The sequence below is a fragment of the Panthera tigris genome, chromosome B1 (assembly GCF_018350195.1).
Source record: "Panthera tigris isolate Pti1 chromosome B1, P.tigris_Pti1_mat1.1, whole genome shotgun sequence".
Lineage (NCBI taxonomy): Eukaryota > Metazoa > Chordata > Mammalia > Carnivora > Felidae > Panthera > Panthera tigris.
Window position 1 is genome coordinate 188059229 of NC_056663.1, and position 23548 is coordinate 188082776.

Here is a 23548-nt window from a genome sequence, read left to right on the forward strand (position 1 = left end):
AAAAGCCGTCATACTTTTATTATCTTTGTTCTTTGAGAGATTAAAGCTGGTTCTTTCAAGGAAGTCTTAAGGAGATGAAGCAGGGAGTTGAGGGGGCCTCTCACTGCACGTCTTCAACTGTTCCCTCCATAAGACCTCACTGAGCATCGTTCTGAGGGGACTAATATTGCCCTCAGGACAGAGTGGCTGCTGGCTTGAGGCTTATAAATATAACAATGACCAGAGTGTTCCAAAATACACATTCCAGCTATATTTCAGAAACAAAAAGCTGTCAGTAATTATAATATAAATACAGAATAATTTAGAGGCTCTTACCCTTGCTTTCTAAATAGCAAAACTATCAAATCCTAAAATATATACCCTTAAAAATGGGCTGATTTTAGTGACAGGTAGCAGTCTTCCATGAAAATGATGAAACTCATTAAGATTAATAATAATGAATATTAATAATTCATGACAAAAAATTAAAGGGTTCTTTTTTCTTAAATCCAAATTTGTAAAAGATGGACCCAGTATTAGTTGCATATTCTGCTTTCCTTTGGCGACGTGGTCAATACTTACAGTGAATTCAGAGAGCGTAGTCCTTGGAAAGCATCTGGTGCTAGTTCGGAGATCTGATTATTGCTCAGGTCACTAAGATTAGAAATAGGGTTAGGTTAAATTAAATAGAATGTCAGTGAGGATTTACTGCAGGAGAAAGCTATTTACTGCCTTTACATGTCCATTTTGCACCTATTAATACATGTATAAAATTTGCAACATAAAACATCTGAAACATCTTAAATTAAAAAAAAAAATCAGACTTTTAAATCAATTACTGGCTCTTTTCTTAAATTATTATAAAAGCTTCCATGTCTTATTTTTGAAAATAGAACATCTAAGATTTGACTGCATACTATATTGATCACATAAATTCATGCGGGTGTGAATCAATATGTTAAATTACAGAGAATGTTAAAATATTACATAGTTTAGCTTTTAACATCACAGTATTATAAAACTAGCAATCGGATAGTCACATCACTTAATATTTAAGCTGTCAAACATTCAAATATTCATACTTAAGTGAATGTCTGCACGGTCATGACCTGTATAATTTTTAAAATTACATATATTCTAGAATATTATTCACTCACATTCTTCTAAGCTTTTTATATGGTGAGAAAGCTCCAGGAGGGATGACCTTGATTGAGTTCTGTTCCAAACGTCTGCAATGAAAAAATTCAATTTTTAAATGGAAACGTGAGCTCTCAGGGATGTTTAATTCAAGCCCAGGATGCATGTCAAGAAGCCACGTTGATGCTCTTCGTGAGTGATTCTTTTTTTCCTCAAAAATAAGTACTAAAATTAATTGTGCTGTGCCCTAAATGTGGGGCAAGATTGGGAATAAAAACAAGGCAATTATAAAATGAATAAAAATATCCTGATTTTTAGGCATTACAGGTCCATTAATATTTAAGTCTGGACTTTGTATAAAAGAGAAAGTACCTGTAAGAAACTAACTTGGAAGTACATGAAAATAACCTTTACATCAGTATGAGAAATATGTATAACACTGAACAGATGTATAACATGTTTCAAAGACAATTATAACTCTTCCACAAAGGAAATTGCTGTTGAATATTAAGTTTTATAAACCTTTTATCTCCTCTACAGAAAACATATTATAGATTAAAAATGCTGTTATGCCCAGAAAATTAATTTTGCAGCTTCTTATGAGGTAAATCTTAAATTCCAATCCATTAAATACCATAGGTACTTTTCGGTAAGACTGGCTGGACTCTGAATACTTCGTGCGAAAACCACTGCAGCAAAGCGCATTCAAAACACAACTGAAGTGGTTTTGATCACGCACCAAAATCAGTTGAAAATAAATCTATGGTTATGTTTTCAGAGAAAGACACGATTTTACCCACTAAGTTATGAATCACACAAATACATTTCCTTTAGTATCGTATCCATCAAAAACGTTGCCTCTCAGCTTCATTTCTATCCATGTGAACATTGTAATAAACATTTCCCATCCCTTCCCCTCTTCTCTTTGTATCCCAGAGGCTGACTCTTGGGAACCACATAATCCCAGGCTCACTTGCCAACTGATTTTTGTGGAATTTGGCCAATGAGAGGCACTGGTAGAAACTGAAGGTAGGATGAAGCAAGAAGCCAGGATATTCTCCCTTTCTCTGTCTCAGGGGATGTCCCCAGCAGTGGTCTCATCTCCTTCCTAATTTTAGCTCCTGCTGGGGCCACCTCCTGACTTTGTACAACATTCTTTTCTTCTTAGATCTTTGTAGACCTGGATGTGGAGGCAGCTTTCTGTTCTCTGTGTCACCTTCACAACTGCTTAATTTCATCCCTTATATTAAATCTCTCTGTTAAAATACCTAGCATGAGCTTCATTTTCCTGCCTGGATTAAAAAATATATATACAAATATATATTTAGGTATACATGTTTATATTGGCATATTTATATACATATATAAATACAACAACGATATATATATGTTGACTCTACATGTGCCATATACATTGGTTCATGTTTTATTGAATGTTGGTAAAAACTGAATGTGAATGAGGATATATGTATCAGCAACATTTAATGAACATCAAATCAAAACATACAAAATATCCCCAGAAGGTTAAGTAGAAATGCCTACATTTTGGTCTTTTCTGATTCCAAAACCCTTCTTTAGTTTCAGGCTTTCCTCAACAGCCTCAGGGTTCACACTGACCTCCTCATCTCTACATGCAATGGGTATCCACAGTCATCATTGCTCTTAAACTCCCTGTAGCATTTGATAATGCTAACAACACTTCTTCCCTGGATGCATTACCATACACCTCTGGTTCTCTTCCCTGTCTCAATCTCTGGATTTGCTTTCTAATCCTCTGAACCCAGTTATTCCCCAAGTTACTGTCCCTTCCTTCCTCTCTCACACAGAAGGTAATTATTTCTCTGTAATTTAGTTATAATTCTTTCCCTCCAAAAAGCAGAAATTATTCTGTTCACGTTAAAGATAAATTCAAGTTTATTTACAAAATATATAAGGAAGAAAATTTAATTTTTTATATATATTTATTTTAGATCTTTGAAGTTTTACTGTATAGAGAATTTTGAGTTGTATACCTTATATCAAATATCATACCATACATGTTGTCCTAATACTATTAAGTATTTTGGCAGATGTTATTTTTAATGTCTTTATAACACTTAATTATCAAAATGGACCATCGTTAATTAATCATTCTCTATTATTGGCCATTTAGGTTAGTAATAATTTTACGTGATTATTAATAACATGGCTTAGTTGTCTTAAGACAACTGAAGCATGGCCTCCTCCTGAAGCCTTACTTTATTTTCTCAGGTAAGGTTAGTTGTATCTTTCTTTATACATCCAAGGGCATTCTCTTCTCTGTGCCTCTGCTCTATCTCACTACATTCTAGTCATTTTTCACATATCCCTCCTCCACCAGGTTTGTTGGCTCCTAAGGGGCAGATTTACCCCAGAAGACAAGAAATAAATTGTATGAAGAAAATATAGATTTGGCATCTGGATTATTTATCTAGGTCTGGAGAAAGGGTACTTTTTTCAAAATCTCTAAATATAACAAAGGACATTTAAATCATTTCACTGTTACACTATTGATCAGAATGTTATAGATTGATGGTTTAGAGACACATTTTTTAATTTTTTTTTTTTTTTGCTGTGTTCCCTTCTTGTAGTTAGATTTTAAGAAGTTTAAAATGTAATCAATGAAAATACAGTGAAAGCAAGCTATAGATGCAAGACTATTGACTAGATGACTTTCTACAAATCTGGGCCAATGAAGAATCGTTTCATTTTGTTAAAGATTAGCTCAAAATCATGTAAAGCTATGATGAGAAAAAATAAAAATTCTTAGCATCTGGAAGATTTCTTTCAATGCAAACAGTGATGCAAAACTAGTTCATATGATTACTTTTCATAAATATCATTTCAAGTTCTTGAAAATAAGAAAACCAGTAGTCACTCATTCATTCATTCATTCACCCTTTGTATTCTACCTGTGCAAAATATACTATATGAATGGAATTCAATGGTGATTGGAAGAAACATGTTTATACCCTTATGGAAGTTTTATTGATAGGCATCTAATTTTGCTATTACATTTCCAATTAATTTGTTTAGTACAAGTTTTAAAAAATGACATATTCAGCATTGAAATATCAATGACATTAATTCACAAATGTGGCCAAATTAATTCTACTATCATATATAACTGAAGAGCTTCCTTAGAAAGTTTAAAATTCATTTATTATTTTAAAGTCTCTAAATCCAGAATACTTATAATGATCACTAATTGTCCTAATGGCACTCAAATACATTTTATTGTAACAACTAAATTTAGATGTGTCTAATCTGCAATTAATTATATTGATAAATATTCCAACTAAAGCAAACAAAAGATATATAAGTGAGGCTATATATATGTTTTAGAAAATGCATGCACAAAAAGTTATAAAACAAGGAGAATTCATGATGAAACAGTGTTAAATTTTACATGCAAAAATAGTAATTCAAACATAATACAGTGCTGTTGCATGTATCAATCATTCTTGCAATGTAACATAGTTAACCTTCACATTGCAAACCATTTCATTTAGAACATATGCAACAGAAGGCTGAAAGATGACATATAAAATGGATTTGCTTGCTTTTCTTTATTTATCTATTTGCTTCCAACCTTTTTTGTTAAAAAAGAAAAAGTATTTGAAACAGAGCTTACATGGTTATTTACACTGACTCAGCAGCTAATTGGTTTTTATGGCACTGTACCAGCAGTCCATTAAGGCAAAGCATAATTGCCTCCTTCATTCAAACAGACAGATTCTCAAGCAAGAAAATATTCTACCACTGACAGATGTCAACCAATAAATTTTAAAATGTTTCAAAATGTCCATTTTGTCTTCTTTAGTTGGCAAACAATAAATTAATGTGTACTTTCTTTAAACTTTCAGATCTCCAGGACCTTACGCTCCATTAGAAGAACTTAAGAATATATTTTTAAAACTGTAAGCAACACACATATCAAATGGTGTCCATACTTCTATAGAAAAGTGGGGATGGTACTTAAACCAGGTTATAAAAAATAAGGAAGAAATATATTATTCAGGTGAAGGGTAAAAAAACAAGTAAATGAAATGTACATTTTCTATCTTTGCTATCCCACAATCTTCTATTTTAATAGCATAAAATCTGATGAATTTTATAGAGTGCAAATTTGAATCCATTGTTCCATGAAGAATCTAATTAAAACCATTCCAGGGTTACAAAAACAGATAATGGCCGAGATATATCTGCTGTGGATAAAATCCACCATAATTAAGAGCGTTCCAAATGTTAGTCCTTCATAAAAAGAAAATGCAATATTTTGAATTTCGAAGTAAAAATATATTTAGAAAACTCAGTAAGGGAAGAAGAAAATTCTATCAACCACATACCGTATGGAAGCCTTTTTCATGTAAAAGTAGCCCAAACCTTTTTTTCCACAGAATGTGTATGAACAATTCCTAAACATTTTACCACTCTGTGTGTGTGTGTGGGGGGGGGGGGTGGGTATAGTATATAAAAGCAACCTGCTGTTACCACTTCATCAAAATCACAAGGAAATTTTAGTGAAAAGTTCAATGAGATAAGAAAATGGGGACAATTTTATAACTCCTCCATCAAAAAGTTCAACACTACAGTATGTTTAACCAATAAAAACCTTTCTCCTCACTCACATACATCCTTTTTTCTTGTTCTCAATTACTGTTTTGTTTTGTTTTGTTTTGTTTTGTTTTAAATAAATCATGCATGTATTCACACTTAAGAGAGTTTCTCAGGAATGAACTCCAACCAACATATGCCACTTTCTGGTGCCTATTTTAAAGAGTATAGAAAATGGAAAATGATCAATAAATCTCTCTGTTCGAATCCTGTAGGCCCTTACAACATGGAAATGATGTGCAGGTATAACTGAGCTCTGTGACTTAAAATACTCTGCTATGGTTATTGACAAGCAGGTCTTACATCAGTAGAGTATACAACATAGTGCAATTCAGGAATTCAAAAATCCCAACTAGTTCTGAAACCATTTATGAGATATTAAACAATATTAGTTTATTTTAAATGACCCATTCAGCTCACTAGTGCTCAATTCTCAGGAATTATTTTCAATATTTTTCAAATTAAATTATGTTGACAAACCATATAAAATGATATCCACATGCCAAAGTGAAACAGCTCTTTCCACGAGGCATTATGTTTTATATATGTGTATACATAAAAATACAAATGTATAGTTCGGTGATTAAAAGTATGAGCTTTACAGCCACTGATAAGTTCTGTGGCCCTTGCAAAAATTAATTTGCTTCTCTCAGTTTCTCTTTCCAAAACATGAGGAAAATAAAACTTCCTATAAACTATGTTTTTGTAAAAATATGAGATATAGAAAAAATGTTTTTCTTGCATAAAAAATAGTGAAAAGATAAAAATATGGGGATATACATGGGTATCTATGTAATCACATACATAATAAACAGCACTATATAATAATATGTCTACAACACATATGAGTTTCACACACACAGAGTATATAAAGAAGTAAATCCTGATACATGATTTGATCTCTAAGAGGAAATAAACATATACGATGGAAAAACACATTTTAAACAAATAAGCAGATTTGCAGATCGCTCAGCAATTATGTATTACACACATACATGCATACATCCTTCACATGGAGGCTGAAAAAATATATAATGTTGTAACTTCCATGATCCATATGATTAAAATATACCATTTTTTTCAACTTTGGATACTGTCTTAAGAACTCAAAAAGGTTTTACAACACCAGTAAAGTATGAGTTTGGATTGATTGTATCTGTAACATACAGCCCAGATGTTGATTATACATGGCAATAAAACTGACAGTCCCTTGCATTTTCCCCATCTGCTTTTAACATAAATGGCAAAAACAGCTGCCAGAGAATAGAACATAGATTTAATGGGGTGTGTGGGGAAGGTTGTGGAATGACCCTAGCTTCTGAATCTTGGACTGCTCAGTGTAGCCAAACATTCTCATCATTGGTAACATCAATCCACTATTTGAAAAGGAGGAAGCAGCTATATTCTTTTGACATTAGGGATTCTCTTGCCTATTACATAATAATTCCAAAGTCAGTACTTTGTATTTCTGGAATATTACTTCTAACTTTAGCAGTAAATGTATGCCTTGAAATCCTTCATATGTGTCTATATAAAATGACCCAAGATATTTTTGACTGAAGTACAATTTCTGTTACGTAATTGCAGTTCTAGTACTTTGTAAGTTTAATAAATATCTTTGGCAGGTGAATGAATATTTGCCTCTAGAGGGACATACTATGCATACAGCTAGCATTTCTGCCTTAGGACTGTGTCCATACTAATTGATTATCAGCCATCCCTGCCTTGGTATGACTTGTTCCTGAATATTGTCCATTTCCTTAATCTTATTTTATTATTATTTTTTGGTGATGTCATTCTAGGGTACATGCCCCTGTGGATAAAATTCAAATGATGTTTTCAGAGTAGAAATAACTCTTTTTCCATTTGGTCTTTAAGCATTTAAAGCAAGACAAAAATGAGTGTGTGCAAGGGTGTGTGTTCTTACTGACTTCATGTTTCAGGTAGTGACCTAAATAAGAGTTAACATTTTCATGCGTCTATTCACATGGATACATGTCCAAATGCAAAGATACACTCAAAACACACAATCACATGGCTTAGCTCTAGAGGGAAATATGGATTTAGGCACATCGCTCACTGATTTCAGGGGGATGGAGCATAGATTCATAATGTCAATATCAGTAAGTTTTCATGTATAATTTTTCTTTAGCAATTCAAGAAATAAAATAATTAAATGTTCTGCTGCTTTGATTTTCATTGATTGTGAAAACCTTTTGGACATTAACTTTGAGCCAGGCACTGAGCTAAGCTGCCCATTTCATAATAATTTTAGTTTTAAAAACATTATGCAAATTGTCTTTACACATCATTTGTTTAACAGTATTGCTCAATGAGTAGATAGCAATTGGCCTTCTTCCCCACCCCCTGCACTGATTTACTGTCCAAGTTACCCATCATCTTTTTCCTCAAGTTTAGGAAACAGTGTGACCCTGAGAGAGTAGTATGTGAATTATATGGAGTTTCAACTTAATCTTTCCAGATGATTATAGAACCATAAATCTATAGCTTAATTCCTAAAAAACACATGATAATGATTTGTCTGAGAATAAAGAATACATTTACTATGCACCAACTATCTTCACTTTAATGTTAAAGTCTACATAGGTCTTGTTTTACCTCTAATGGGTCTCCATTTTCTCTTCCATAGAAATGTTTAGGAAATCAACCACCACAGCACCAGGGTCACTTTTTGGAATCACATTCCATCATGATCTGTTGCTACACCTGCCTTTACCATGCCCTCCAGACTGTTGCTAACACATTCTTAGTGTACTCTTTTCCTCTAAACCATTCTCCACTCCACCTTAGGAGGGATTTTTCTAACATCTCTAATCATGCTAGTACCTTGCTCAACATGCTTCCTTGTATGTACTATTGTTATCAGACAAGGTGATTCGTCACGATTAGGATTCTACTTTGTTCCAGCAATCAAAAGTGCTTTAACTTCTCAAAGACATACTACCTCTAACTTTTCTGGGACTTCACACATGCTTGTTCCTCTGTCTATAAAGTCCCCAATTTCTCTGCCTGCAAGACTCCTCATACCTGAAGATTCCTTGATTCTTCCAGGCACACCAAGGTATTCCTCTCTCTGTATTCCTGTGTGTATATATTTTACTACTATCATATAGTTTAAAATTTTTCTCTTTGTGTGGTTTCAATTTTCTGTGCTGTAAACACCTTGGAGGCTGGAAATGTGTCCTTTCATCCGTAATGCCTGATGCACAGTAGGTATTCACAAATATTTGTTCAGGATGTACTATATGAAAAAAAATGCTATTTTCCATGTGTCCTTCTGTTGCAATAATACTCATCAGACTCCTTGAATTTATTTAGAGAAACCAGTTGGAGTTTCTTTCTTGCCTAACTACCTTATTAATCTCCATGCTGGTCATTTAAGTATTTCTTTTTTTTGCCAATTTACTTATAATTTACTGTACTTATTTTCACCTCATAACTAATATATAAAAATTTGATTCAGTCTTCTATGTCTTTCTCTTCAAAAGCCATTACACTTTTCTGCTTAAATGATCACACATCCCAACAAAAAAGCATATCTGTATACATACATGTAACATGTGTGTTACATAAATAATGTTTTGTGAAATTAGACACAATTAAAAAATAGGTAAGAAAATAAATTGAAAGGGTAGCCAACAGAATGGGAGAAACTATTCGCAAATCATGTAACTGATAAGGAGTTAGTATCCAAAATATATATAGAACTAATAAAACTCAGTAGCAAAAAAAATCAAATAATCCAATTTAAAAATGGGCAAAGGGCTTAAATAGATGCTCTTCCAAAGAAGACATACAAATGGCCAATGTGTACATGAAAAGGTGCTCAGCATCACTAGTCATCAGGAAATGCAAATCAAAACACAATAAGATATCCCCTCACACCTTTTAGAATGGCTGTTATCAAAAAGACAAGAGATAACAAATGTTGGCAAAGATGTGGAGAAGAAAAAACCCTTTGTGCATTGCTGGTGGGAGTGTATATGGGTGCAGCCACTTTGCAAAACAATATGGAAGTTCCTAAAAAAATTAAAAATAGAACTACCACATGATCTAGAAATCTCACTCTTGGGTATATATCTGAAAAAAATGAAATCAGTTATCTTGAAGAGATATCTGTACCCTAATGTTCATTGCAGCTTTCTTCACAGTTGCTAACATATGAGAACAACTTAAATGTCCTTTGACAGACGAATGGATAAAGAAAATGTGATATATATATATTGAGATATATGAATATTGATATATATCATGTCATATTGATATGTATCTATATATTATCAATACACACACACACACACATATACACGATATTCAGCCATAAAAAGAAAGGAAATCCTGTCATTTGCAACCATACAGATGAACCTGGAGGACATTATGCTAAGTGAAATAAATCAGACAAAGACACATACTGTATACTATCACCTGTATGTGGATTATTAAAAAAAAAAAAAAATTCCAATTTAATTGAATCAGAGAATAGAACGGTGGTTACCAGGGGGTGTGGGAACAGGGAAATGGGGAGATGTAGGTCAAAGGCTACAAATTTTCAGTTATAAAAAGAGTAAGTTCTGGGGACCTAATGTATATCATGGTGACTATAGCTAATAATACAATATTGGGAGTAGATCTTAAGTGTCCTCACCACACACACACACACACACACACACACACACACACACACACGAGTTAACTATGTTAACTATGTGAGGTGATGGATGTGTTAATTATCTTGATCTTGGTAATCAGTCCACAATGATTTGATGAGTTTATCAAATCATCACAATCACATTGTACACTTTACATATATGCAATTGCATTTGCCAATCATTCCTCAATAAAATTGGGAGGAGAAAAGAAAAAAATTGGGGGGAAATAGGTCATAATTTTCTTATCATGAATGCATATGATTAATAAACAGTGATTCTATCCACATAATGGATGTATGCAGCTTTTTAAAGATTGTTATCTCACTATTTCACTCAATAACAATTAAAGATTATTGAAGATACACACATGAAATTGAAAATTCTGCCAAAATAAATATGAAAGCACTCCAATATTATTAGTGAACTCAAGAATGGTCTACGGAACTACAAGTATAGCTGAATTTATAAATTTATTTTATATAATTTTTCTTACTTTTTTTTTTTTGCTGTGGAATTATCAAAGCTACTGTATGGATTATACTAAGCATGGCTACTGATAACTAAGAATACATATGAGATGCTTGTTCTGAGGGAACATGATAGAGATCTTTGTTTTGTTCACTGAATAATGAATTGGCTCTCTGCATTCGGTAGGAAGCTAAATTATGATGTCTTTTTTCTGGGCCCCTAATTCAGGATGGAATCATAATAAAATGCAGCAAATATAATCCAAAAGCACAAGGAAATAAAAATTAAGAATGAGCAAAGTTTGCATGAACTTCTTTCACATCAAATGACTTTCTGACTACCAATCCCATAAAATACATTGTCAGAAAGGATTCACACTATTTTGTTTTTCTAATTGTAACTATGTTAGCATATAATCAGAGCTGAATTACTGGCTTATGTATATACTTTGATGACGGCTTTCTTTTGATCTTAAGATTGTTTACTTAGTGACATTTCTAGACAAAATTATATTACTTGATAGAAGAAAAGCTAGTTTCTGCCTGAGATTTGGGGGCTACATAGCACATTTCTGCTGTTGGAAGAAATTCAGAACCAAATACATAAATGCAGCTAATTCTCCACATCAAAGTAGGTACGTAGAATGATAGCTCCATATTTGAAATCTGGTTTGGCTAAAAACGTATGACATTATTTTCTACATTACAAAAGAATTGAAAGGTTTCTGCTAACCTTCAGAAACATATAGCTTCCTACATTGTGTTTCAGTAGGTCCGAAACAAGTGTATTTTTCTTTTATCAAAAAAAAAAAAAGGCTGGATACAAGATGATTTTGTTAAAGTACTAGGTCATAATTATTTCTACTAGACATAGAATATGAGAGTGTTATTCATTAGCATGCAAAGCACAAAATTATAAGAATATAAACTGCAAAGCCAGAAGTCTGGCATATGCTATATGCTAGCTTAATTCTGTGAGTGGATCTGAGGTAAGAAAAATATCTGGAATGTGTAAAACTTCAAAATGCTAACAAAGTTCTCCAGTTGTTATCAAATGCTCTAGTAAAACTATCAATAAACTTTCATTTTTATACTACTTTCTTAACTTTGCCTATTTTCTCTTGTGCTTCATAACTCTTAAGTTGGATGTATCTCTAAATTTTTTTAATACTTTCATAATGACACAATTAAATACTTTCACAGTGAAAACTCACTTTGAAATTATCAGCCTACTTTTTATTTAGCAAGGCAGACTCAGATTATGGACTATTTCTTTCACACCAAATTATATTAAAATGGCATAATTCGCTTTATTTAGACATTTTATCTATGTTGTCTAAAAAGCAGAGTCAAGGTCATTTATATGTGTTATAAAAATTAGTCGAACGGCATGCTGCATTTACTTTTTTATTTTCAAAATTTTAGCATATGAGAAGAAAATCAACCAATAACACAATAACAGCACTAGCTGTGTTATTAGCTGAGACATCACTGAGTCCATGGTAAATAAAACGTCACACCTAATTTCATGAACACCTATAACTCTCTTAAGAAGCTAGTGTAGAATGGGTGATTTAAAAACAGGTTAATCAAATGGAACTTTGGCATCCCTACAGAAAGTCAGATGACTTTGACATACAGTACGTGGATTCAGTTTGGCAAGTATTAGTTATTAGAATTAAGGATTCAAAAATTTGAAAGGGGCAAAGGCAGGAACAGCCTGCAAAACGGGCTTAAATGTACATGGGAAGAATGTCTAAACGGAAATGGAAGAAAACATGCATTTTAAAAGTTGTATTCATGGGGCGTCTGGGTGGTTCAGTGGGTTACGTGACCGACTCTTGATTGCAGCTCAGGTCATGATCTCACAGCTAGTGAATTCAAGCTCTGTGTCGGGCTCTGTGCTGATGGCACGGAGCCTGCTTGGGATTCTCTCTTTCCCTCTCTCCCTGCCCCTCCCCCAGTACACTCACTCTCTCTCAAAATAAATAGATAAACTTAAAAATTAAGTTATATTCAATATCACAAAAGATTGTAATAAGATACAGCATTTAAGAGCCCCTTCTTTTTTTCACTTTATAATCATGCATGAAGTGACGCAGAGGAAACAAAAAGAGCAAAGTACTCTGAGCCCTCACATCTAACCTCCATCATTGTGAGTCTCTTTGAAGGAACCTTCTTTATTGCTGGCAGAGTAAAAGCAGACCCATAGTTACACAAAGATGAGTTTCCTTTCCATTTCACCTATTTGAATAGTGTGTCGGAAAAAAAATGCATTATAGCTTCTGAGAATTTCCAATCCATCTTAGAAAACATTGAGACAACCTCAGAAGACCTGAGAACTCTCCTACCTTCTTTTCTTTTTCCATAATTTGAGCTTCTCCCTGACCTCCTTCTCTGAAACAAATGAAGGAAAGAATTGTATGGTTCTCAGCTTCGGAGTCTTAAACAACCAAGAGTGAAGGCAGTCAGACAAAGGTAAACAAGACCTACTAAATTGCTACAATCTATGCTCTTACTAACTATTCTCCATGATTTATGGTACTTCTGCATAATGGTTTGAACAGGTGATATGCCACAGAAAATCTATAACTAGATTGAAGAGAACTAAATGTCTACTTTATAGCAATCCATCATACCATACTCAAAATTTTATACTCAAACGTGATGTAAGAAATTAATTCTGAGGATTTGATATATAGAGAATCAATTTGCTATTAATAATTTTGTTGCCATGGGCCAGATCACGTAAGACTTGCCTTAGGCCTTCTATCTGTATGAAAAGAAGGTTTTAAACAGCAGAGTTCAAAGCAGCAAAATGCTGGGAAGATTTCAGCTGGGGTAAGATCTTCTTTCTTTCTTTTTTTTTAAATAATATTTTTAATTTATTTTGAGAGAGAGAGAGAGAGAGAGAGAGAGAGAGAGAATGAGAGAGAGAGTACAAGTGGGGGAGGGACAGAGACAGAAGGAGACAGAGACTCTGCAGTAGGCTTTAGGCTCTGAGCCTTCAGCACAGAGCTGGACACGGGGCTCGAACCCACGACCCACGAGATCATGACCTGAGCTAAAGTTGGCCGCTTAACCAACTGAACCGCCCAGGTGCCCCGAGAGCTTCTTTCTTTTATATTTACTTTACCTTCTACTACTCCACATTCTATTTTTCCCTCTCTGTCTTCATTAGTCCATATTCCCTTGTCACATTTTCTGTTCATCATGAAGAATGGAGGTTTGGAGGCACTCCAGAATGTGTGCACTGGACCCCTTCTATTTGCCCCCAACACTGTTCTTTACTCCATCCCACTATGCTAAGTGCTGGCACAGAAATGGTAAGGAAAACAGACACAGTCCTGCCCTTTTTAAGCTTACAGTCTATTAAGGATAATTTGATATTAATCAAAATACCAACTTCAACTGCTATAAGTTCTATGCAGATAAATCCAGGGACATGTGAGAATATTTGACAGAGAATAGGAGAGATGATACACACTATAATAGTGTATATAATAGTTGTAGTAGAAAGTAATATGAAATAGCTCTTAGTTTTGCACACATTCCTATACCTTAATGCCTGCCTTTATGCTCCATCTATGTTCTCTTCATATGTAAGTTTCTCAAAGCTTCTCTTGCCCTGTTTTTCTGAGTATCGGCTAGCCTTTCCTTCTGATTTTTTCAATTCTCTCTTCTACGGTCGCCCAACAAGCCCACGCCATGTTTATCTTTCTTTGGAGCTGGATCAATGAAAGAACATGAGCTCCAGAATCAAGTTAAGTCTCAGACTGAGGCCAGCATAGCTGCTTCACAACTGAAAACAATTTTAAACACAATCTCTTAACATTGTGGGCCTTATTCACAAAACAAAACAAACAGCAAAGTGAAGTTGTCAGTTTTGAAGGATTTGAGGTAAATGTCTAGAAGGTTCATTACCGGAAAAATATGGCCTTGGAGAAAGATGTCTAAGACTTAACTATAGAGTGATTGAATTAATGTATCTAAAGAAGGAGGCTACTAGTAGATACTGAATGGGTCGGCCTAGAACAGAGGAAAAAAAGGAGCTCCCAGACACATGTAGAGAGTGGAGTCCAAGCCAGTATGGGGAATAGAGAAATTTAACAAATGAATTTTAAGTATTTATAGCCCCATTTTAGCTCTTGCCATTAGATATCCTATTCATTAACTTTTACTTACTGTATACTTAAAAGCACCATTTTTTTTCTACAGGGAAAGAATGGGCTGCTTCTTCAGGTTTTATTTTTAATCTTGTTCAATATAGCTTATTTTAGAGATAATTGCACTGTAAACATGCTTAAATTATCCATTTATTCTGTAAGTATTTATTTGCTATTTATCAAGTGCTTATTATATGCCACATTCTAGATTTGTACCTGGGTATTCAGTGGTGATCAGAACAGAACTAGTCCCTGCCTCTGACTTCATAGTTCCTACTTCAGTAGGGTAGACAGGTTTAAATAAACACGCAAATATACATATATAAACAAAATATAATAACTATACACACATTATCTCTATATCTATATTCTATCTATCTATCTATCTATCTATCTATCTATCTATCTAATCTATCAATGTTTATGCAGAATAAGATTCCCAACAAATGAGATGACAGATCCTGGACCATCTAAAATCATCAGGATGATGAGGCTTCTTGGAGAAATCCACCAACATTCATCTAGCATATGTTCCTGCATTAGTTTTCCTATTTTAAGAGTCCATAAACACCCCTATCAAAAGTCAATGAGAAAAATCACATGATATAATGTGCGTGCAGCATCCAACACTGTTAGATAGATGTTGGTCTCTTTCCACTCCTCCTCCTACAAATTATTCCAATTTTAACTTTAAAAGAATGTTTCCCATCTCTCTTAACAAATAATTGCCTGAGCAAATACCAGAAGTGTGAAATTATAGTTGTAAGCACAATGCAGAAGAAAGAAAAGTTGAGTCAAGTTTTTCTACCTAGAATAACAGGCAGTAGATCATTCCTTGATGTAGCACTTACATACTTTCTTTTTGTTAGAATTCTATGACGAGACAGGTGCAGGAATAAAGACATAGCACACACAGAAGGAAATCAACTCAACAGCATTGAATGAAATGCCTGACAACTTGCAGTAAAGAAATTCTACTTATAATTTATGGCAAAATCCAGATTAAAAATTATTTAAAAAATATGAAGGGAAGTTATAATTTTCAGTTCATCTTGAATTAAAAGCTTGGAATCTATAAAAACAAAAAAAAAGATGTACAGCTTTACTTCCACATTTTATGAATCATACTGATGTTCTTTATACTAATAAAAATAAAAGAGTAATACAAGAAATGAGTTACTAAGCTAGTACGTTACGCCACTATAATGAATGGTAATGGGGTATTTTGTTGGAGTTGAAGATCAATATGATTTATTACCAGATGCTCTACTGATAAAGCTGATAATGTAATAATCAGAGAAGTGAAATTCACCTAGAGCTTCACATATGTTTTCATCTTTACTTATCAATTTAATTTATTGTAGCTTTATCTGATATACCATCTCCTCAATACAGGCAAACCCAATGGGACATATTATTTAGTGTAACTTTTATGTACTAAAGTCCACAATAATACAAAATCTATACAGCATACAAAATAGAAGAAACACTCTGTTGTAAAAAATAAAATAGCCTACATGAGATAAACCACTTTAAATATCACACATTACTTTTGGTCTGTTATATCTACAACTCACTGGTCTTTTGTCAATCCGTGGCGGTGTTTCAGTCCTTCCTATAATCAGGACTTGATCCACTGGCTCCTGTGTGCTCCCACAGGGGAGCATTGTGCTCCCACAGAGATCTTACCACCTCACACTCTCATTTCTCTCTAAGAGCATTGTCTCTGACTTCCTAATGATTGCAGCTTTCTGCATCTTCAAATCAATCCTGGTCTGTCCTTCATAGTGACAATCGTCTTTTTTCAAAAAACCCTTTTCACAGATAAACTAAGCTCCTTCCTCTCTTACCTATTCTGGCCCTCTGCTGCTTTTACTGAGTTCTCTTGGGTTTCTCTTTTCCTGTTCTCCTTTCTATTGGCCATTTCATGGATTTAACCATCAACTTTTATTTTGTATTATTAATTACTCCAAAATCTTTGCCTCAAGTCCTTGTCTTCCTCCAAGTTACCACAGTCTGTATTATTTTGGTACCTCTAAAAGTCCCATCGGTGCTTCAGGATTTCACAAATTTTGTTCACCGTCATCTTTCTTCCCAACTTTTGTCCTTCCCTTTAGCCTCTTACATGCAATAATAAAACCACCAGTTCCCCATCCCTCACACTTAATTCTGGCATCATCTTTGGCTCATTTTTCTCCATTAGTCCCTCATCTCACCAAATACCCAATCCCATGAATTCTGCTCCTATATTAACTACCCTACCTGCTTTTACCCCACAGCTACACAACTCCTGCTTTTATGACATCTCCCCTCCATCAACATGATAGCCACCTACGGAGGCCTCTTGCCTGGCAATGGGGCCTTTTGCCAACTGCTGGCACACAGCTGTAAGGTTAATTCTTGGAGATTCAGATTAAAACTCCTGTTTTCAAATGCATTCCAAATAAAGACTTAGGTCCTTATACTATCTAGGCCTTCTATGAACTGGCTCCAGTCTACCTTTCCAATGTTATTTTCCTGCATTCTCTTGGGTTCCAAATGCCATACTGAGCCCCTGTTTGGTTGTATCTTGCATTTCCATCGTTAGTGCCTACGCTTATGATGTTCTGTTCATTTTGAAAGCCCTGTCCTCATTTTTGCATTTCCATTCAATACCAATTCTTCAAGGCCTATCTCGGATGTTACCTCTTATAATAAGACTTCAACGATCAAAGTATCACTTATTGAATTACTACTATATACTAAGCATATGTATTATTTCACTTCAAATGAACAACAACCCTTATGTTCAGGTGAGGAGACAGGCTTGCAGAGGATAAATAACTTGCCTACAGTCTCACAGATGGTGAATGGTAGGTTGACTTGTGCTTCTAACTAAAGCTTTCTGCCTTTAATTAACCACTGTAACTTGACCCCCACTTTACACCCTCTGCATAAATGCCTTGAACTTCATTTGTTCCCCTCTTACAACGTGTATTAATTTGTACCTCATGTCATAGCTTTCAATTTGTGTCCAATTTGCTAGTCACTTGATGGAAGATCTCTGGAAAATTCATGCTGCCTTTTATAATAATAAGTGTTTACCTAATAAATGCTGTTGCCTGGATAGATAAATATATTATTTCCCTATTTGAAAACTTACTATGTCTATTATCTAGTTCCTCTTATATTACCTCTCCTGATTAAGATAAAATCCTTCATTAATCTGTGGCTTTAAAATTATACGTAGATGTCTTTTCTAAGGCATTATTTTGCATGATGCCTCAACATGCACCTATTACTCTAATTAGGATTGACTGTACAATCTCTAAAACATAATGCTCACCACCACCTCTGTCCTTCATCCCTGACAATTCTCTTTTGTGCAATGTCACCCACCTCTTCCAAAACGATATATTACGCTTTTTTCAAGGTTCAGCTAAAAAATTCTTATAAATGTCTTCTATGAGCAAAGTAGCTTCCATTGACTAAAATTTCGATGACTATAATATTATGTGCATACATTATTTCATGTCTTTGCCAAACCTCCACAGATTCTAGCGTCTTCACAGATGATCATGTCTTACACTGCAAAGCTCTAAGAATACTTTTAAGCACATATTAGATATTTTAAATAATGTTAGTGGGTCTTGTGAATTAACGTTAGTAACATGTAAAGTAAATTAGAGCAGTTAACTGCAAAAAATGCATAGTTTTTGAAAATAACTTAATTTTTGTGCCTACTAAGTAGACTTATAAGGACTTAATCTTACTTTACCATTTCAATTCAAAACACTCAAAACTATTTATTTAAACTTTGGAACTGAACTCTAAAATAATAATATGATGAGCTGAGTGGCTATGAGGTGCTGTCTTAGTTAATGGATATTGAGGTAAAGATTTTCCCTAATGCTTTCTTCTCAAGGTGAGAAAAACAGTTCATTTGACATCTTACATGACCTTGTTTTATCCACATGACTTCTATCTGGCAAGGACAATGCACCCAGCATCTGCATACAAAATAGATATGAAATTCTTTGCCAAGACAATTTAACTTTTGGTAGAGACAGCCATTGGTTCAAATAGGTTAAAATGCTCACTAATTTAAAAATTTTATATATTTTGACTTTATAATTATATATTTTTTTATATTTTATGGTAGACCATACAATATTTCAAACAAAACAGCGACACTACTTTATAAAATTGAGCTCTTAAAGAGGCAGAACATCATCTAGTTCTGTCATTCCTATGATTTATTACTCCAGTTTGGTCCTTCTTTTAGAACCTGGACACGAGCAGATCTCCAGATCCAAATGGTCAGACTATGTACAACCACTCTTATTTTTTCCTAAATAGCCTACTAACACCTTCCCAATGAAAAGGGAAAGAACTATTTATCCTAAAAGTGCACTCTTTTTAATTCTACCTATGTTAAAAAAAGAAAGAACGAAAGAAAGAAAGAAAGAAAGAAAGAAAGAAAGAAAGAAAGAAAGAAAGAAAAATCCTAGCCTCTTCAACAAGGTAATTTCTTCAACAGAGTAAGGCTCAGTACAATTCTGCAAGGACTATCTGTCTAAGTTAGTTGATGCATATTTGCCTTCGATAAACCCAGAGTCTCTAAAGAAAGTCATGGTTTGGGTTACTGTGGAGGTGGAGAGATGAGAGGGAATTTCAGGGCACATACATTTCTGTGATGGTCTCTGGCAGATTCGTGGGGATCTCAGTGAGACCTTTCCCACGACAGTCTACGATATTGTTGCTACAGGTACAAGCAGCTGGACAGTGCAAAACACTGCAAGAAGGAGCCATAAATGACTGGTGACCTGAAAGAGAAACAAACAACAATAACAGTTTTCCTCCTGAAATTCATCATTGTGAAATTTACGAGTTCATCTCAAACAACAAAACATATTATTTAACAGAAATGTATTTCTCTAAATATCTGAGCATAAAATGGGCCTATATTTCTAAGATATATTTTAGGAAGCATGCATTTATAGTTCTGGGTCAACACTCAGATGAAGCAAATGAGATTCTTAAAACTAATTATGAAAATGATAATTTTCCCACTTGAAATAATTGTTAAGAAAGGCTAAACTCAGACCGGAAACTAGAATTTGATTCAAAACGATTCTGAGTTCCAAAAAAAGCAGCAGTTTCAGACTAACCTATATTTCATTTCTAATAAGCTTCACGAGAATTTGGTCTTTACTAAATGTATGTAGCATACTGTACTGTACTTTAAAAAAAGAAAGGAGAACAGACATAACTGTTGATTCTAAATAAGTAATCGTGTACCAATAAATGTGGGGGAAATTAGATCTTGCTAAGCTTCAAATCTTGGTAGGTTCAAAATCTGCATTTTCTTTGAAGTTATAATAGTTTGTAACAAGCCATTCTGTAATTGTTAAGCTAGGTAGTTCTATTTTTGGCTTCCATAGCCTGCGATTTTAGCATTAAGTAGTTACCTGTGTGTATGTATTTTTACTACTCAGTATTTGGAAACAAAACTGTTTTGAAATGAGATTTCACTGTTGGAATGATGAACGACAGAATGGCGGCCGTGCTGTACTGAATGGGAATCTGCACACACTCAGTTTACTGGAGCAGGACAAACCCTCTCTGATCTGCAGGGAGAGGGCCTGAGCGATCAGAATGCCGGGAAGGGGCTGCAGGCCAGTCACTAACCCAAGCCCTCTTAACAAGCTCTCAAACGTCACAAAAATAGTCTCAGTCTAAAAAAGAAACATGAACTTGCCTTCTTCCTCATCTAGAAAACAGGAAGGGAAAAGTGAAGAGAGAAAAAAAGTGGTTAGTAACAGTTTGTTAGTCATTTCATTATTTAATTTTCTTAAAAAGCAATCAGACCTAAGGAGAACATTCCATGACATTATAAGAAAATTTTGTTTGGGTTATAAAAAGTGTGGAGACGTACACAAAAGGGTCTAAAAGAGAACGATAAATGAGAATTCTGTACTCATATGTCTTCAATCCTCTAAGGAACTATTTGTGATGTGTTATATATATTTAAACATTTTGTGTGACTGTATCTTGAACAGACACTTCTGAAGCAGAACGATATACATATATATATATATATATATATATATATATATATACATATACACACACACACACATGCATATATAATAAATTATGCTAATATGGATCAGGTAATAGTAACATAATATTTTATAAATAAGTATAAACAAAAATATAAATATATATGAATTGGCAATCAGACTGCCTAAGCTTGAGATCCATGGATTCAACTATATGACCTTGGACAAGGCTACTTAGCATCTTTTTCCTCAACAGTTTAATCTCTAATATAGATATAATATTATATCTCACTACAGTTGTTCTAAGGCAGGTGAAATGAGCTAAGTATATGTGAAATACTTAGGCTGGTGATCAAACATATAGAAAGAACTAAGTAAATGTTACTTGATATTTTACATAGGTCACGCCTAATTTTCGTTTTCAGATTTTCATCACTAAAGCTACTCATTTATCTCTTTCCTGTAGAGGTGAACCACTAGTATGCACGGAAAGTGCTTTGTCACTCTGCAACTAGAGTTGAGATACTTTCCTGAATTTTCCAGCAAGATGAATCATATTTCCATTTGTTAACATAAAAGTAGATCTAAATTATTACATGACAGCAAAATAAGTAGCAAACAGAATTTAAATCTAGGAATCTCCTATATTTCCCCAGGAGTGAAAATTGAAAAACCTTTCATCATACATTAAGTACGAGTAATCTGTAATGGCCAATCACGCACAAATGCCTTAGAACATATTATCAATATCACTGAAACCGAGGATTTCCATGGAGTGATTAGTGCACAATTGCACATGTTAGTGAGCAAAACACTGAAACTTTTAAAGCATGCGTTCTCCACTGCTCTCTTACATAGAAGCAAAAAATAGTATGACAACATAAAGGTTCTTTCTCTCTTACCACTGCAGACAAATTCTCGTTTTTGAACCTCAGCTACATTATGGCCCCTCAGGTGGGATGGACCCATACACTGAGTGTAGAGACCAACCCGGGGCCTTTGTCGCAACCAGTCAGAGAGCCAGGCGAGGTGACAGTCACAATATAGGTTGTTCGAATGGAGGCGACTACATAAGAAGAAGGGACGTTTAAGGCAAGAAAACAAAATAGTTATTCCAAGAATTAAAAAATGTATTAATAATAATATGTAACTTTATTTCTTAACATGTAAGTAGATAAAGCTTACTAAGTCCCAACCTAATTATTTTTCTAAAAATGATGAGAATCAACTTACTCTTCATTTACTGCCAAGTTAAGCAAATATACAGAAGCTTGAACACGACCATAAAAATAGTTTTCCTATGTTCACTCAAAATGGTAAAAAGAAATAGGTATGTCCAAGGCAAATTGCTCTGCAGTCCACATACTGGTGGCCAATTGGGGTGGGGTGGGGGCGGGGCCATATAAATAAAAGTTGTGGCTCCCAGTATAAGTTATCAGTTAGTCCTGCTGTTGTTAGTTTCTGTAAAAACTGCTTGCAAAATCTTTTTAGCAGGTCACTTTCGTTTTTTGCTGAACAAGATAGAATAATAATTCAATATAAAACACTTCTTTCATGTCCCTATTCTGATTTCCTTCTTTTTGTTTAATAGCAGAAAAAGGGATTAGCTGCTTTGGGCTCTTGGGACCCTATCCTCAAAGAGCAGGAACTGAAATGAAAAGACATAAATGGCTAGGAGTGAAGGAATTAAGTGAGCCCCCTCTCTATGTTGGCAGGGATCCACACCAGAGCATGGATCCATTCCAAGTGGCAAATAGCACTTTTCCATTAATAAAATATCAGACAAATGTATCCACTAAATTAGGTAAATGACTTCAAATTGGCTTTTATGTTTTCTCAAACTAAAGAAAAGGACATCCAAAACTATAAATCAAAGCATCATTTCCAGAATCATCTATGACACAGTAATACCATTTTAGTCCTTTTTAGCTGATGTGCTCAATTCTAACCCAATAACAGTAATGGATATTAAAACATGGAACTCAGTCCAGAAAGATAATTGGAACATAAAAGTGGAATTTTTAAGTAGCAATGATAATATAGAATAATGAAACAACCAAAGCAAGGGAATTTCAAGTTAGATGACTATTTTACATTCTCCTTGAGCCTGTAGATATGGAACAGACTGTCTTGCATCAAAACTTAGACGGCGTGCCACCAAACAAAATGCCACATTGCTACATTTTGGGAAAGCTGGGTGACCTCCGGTTCAGTTTGTTGGGAAGTCAGAGTGGCATCCTTTGGAAACCGCTTAGCACACTCCACCTCGCTGTTCTCTAAATATTTTCATCTAAACCAAGCACGTTACAATAATCCAATTAGGTGTGTACAAATTTGAAATGAGAGAACATAAAACTTTAAAAACCTGATTAGCAAGACAAACGCTAATGGATTTCTGTAGGAAAATAAGGCATACTATCAAAAACGTGGATGATGGATATTTCTACAGT

At 34.3% G+C, this 23548-nt stretch overlaps 1 protein-coding gene across 5 annotated transcripts in view; it reads right to left on the reverse strand.

The window, feature by feature from the left end:
- SLIT2 (slit guidance ligand 2) overlaps window positions 1-23548 on the reverse strand; it is a 373006-nt gene that overhangs the window by 110422 nt on the left and 239036 nt on the right. For 3 of the 5 annotated variants that reach the window (XM_007093745.2, XM_007093743.2, XM_007093741.2), the window contains 5 exons: window positions 22001-22164; window positions 20795-20806; window positions 19721-19859; window positions 1137-1208; window positions 562-633 (listed from right to left, as the gene is read on the reverse strand). In XM_007093745.2, coding sequence (XP_007093807.1) covers window positions 562-633; window positions 1137-1208; window positions 19721-19859; window positions 20795-20806; window positions 22001-22164 — 459 coding nt within the window. The remainder of the gene's footprint in view (window positions 1-561; window positions 634-1136; window positions 1209-19720; window positions 19860-20794; window positions 20807-22000; window positions 22165-23548) is intronic. The other 2 variants (XM_007093744.2, XM_007093742.2) reach the window with 1 other exon arrangement.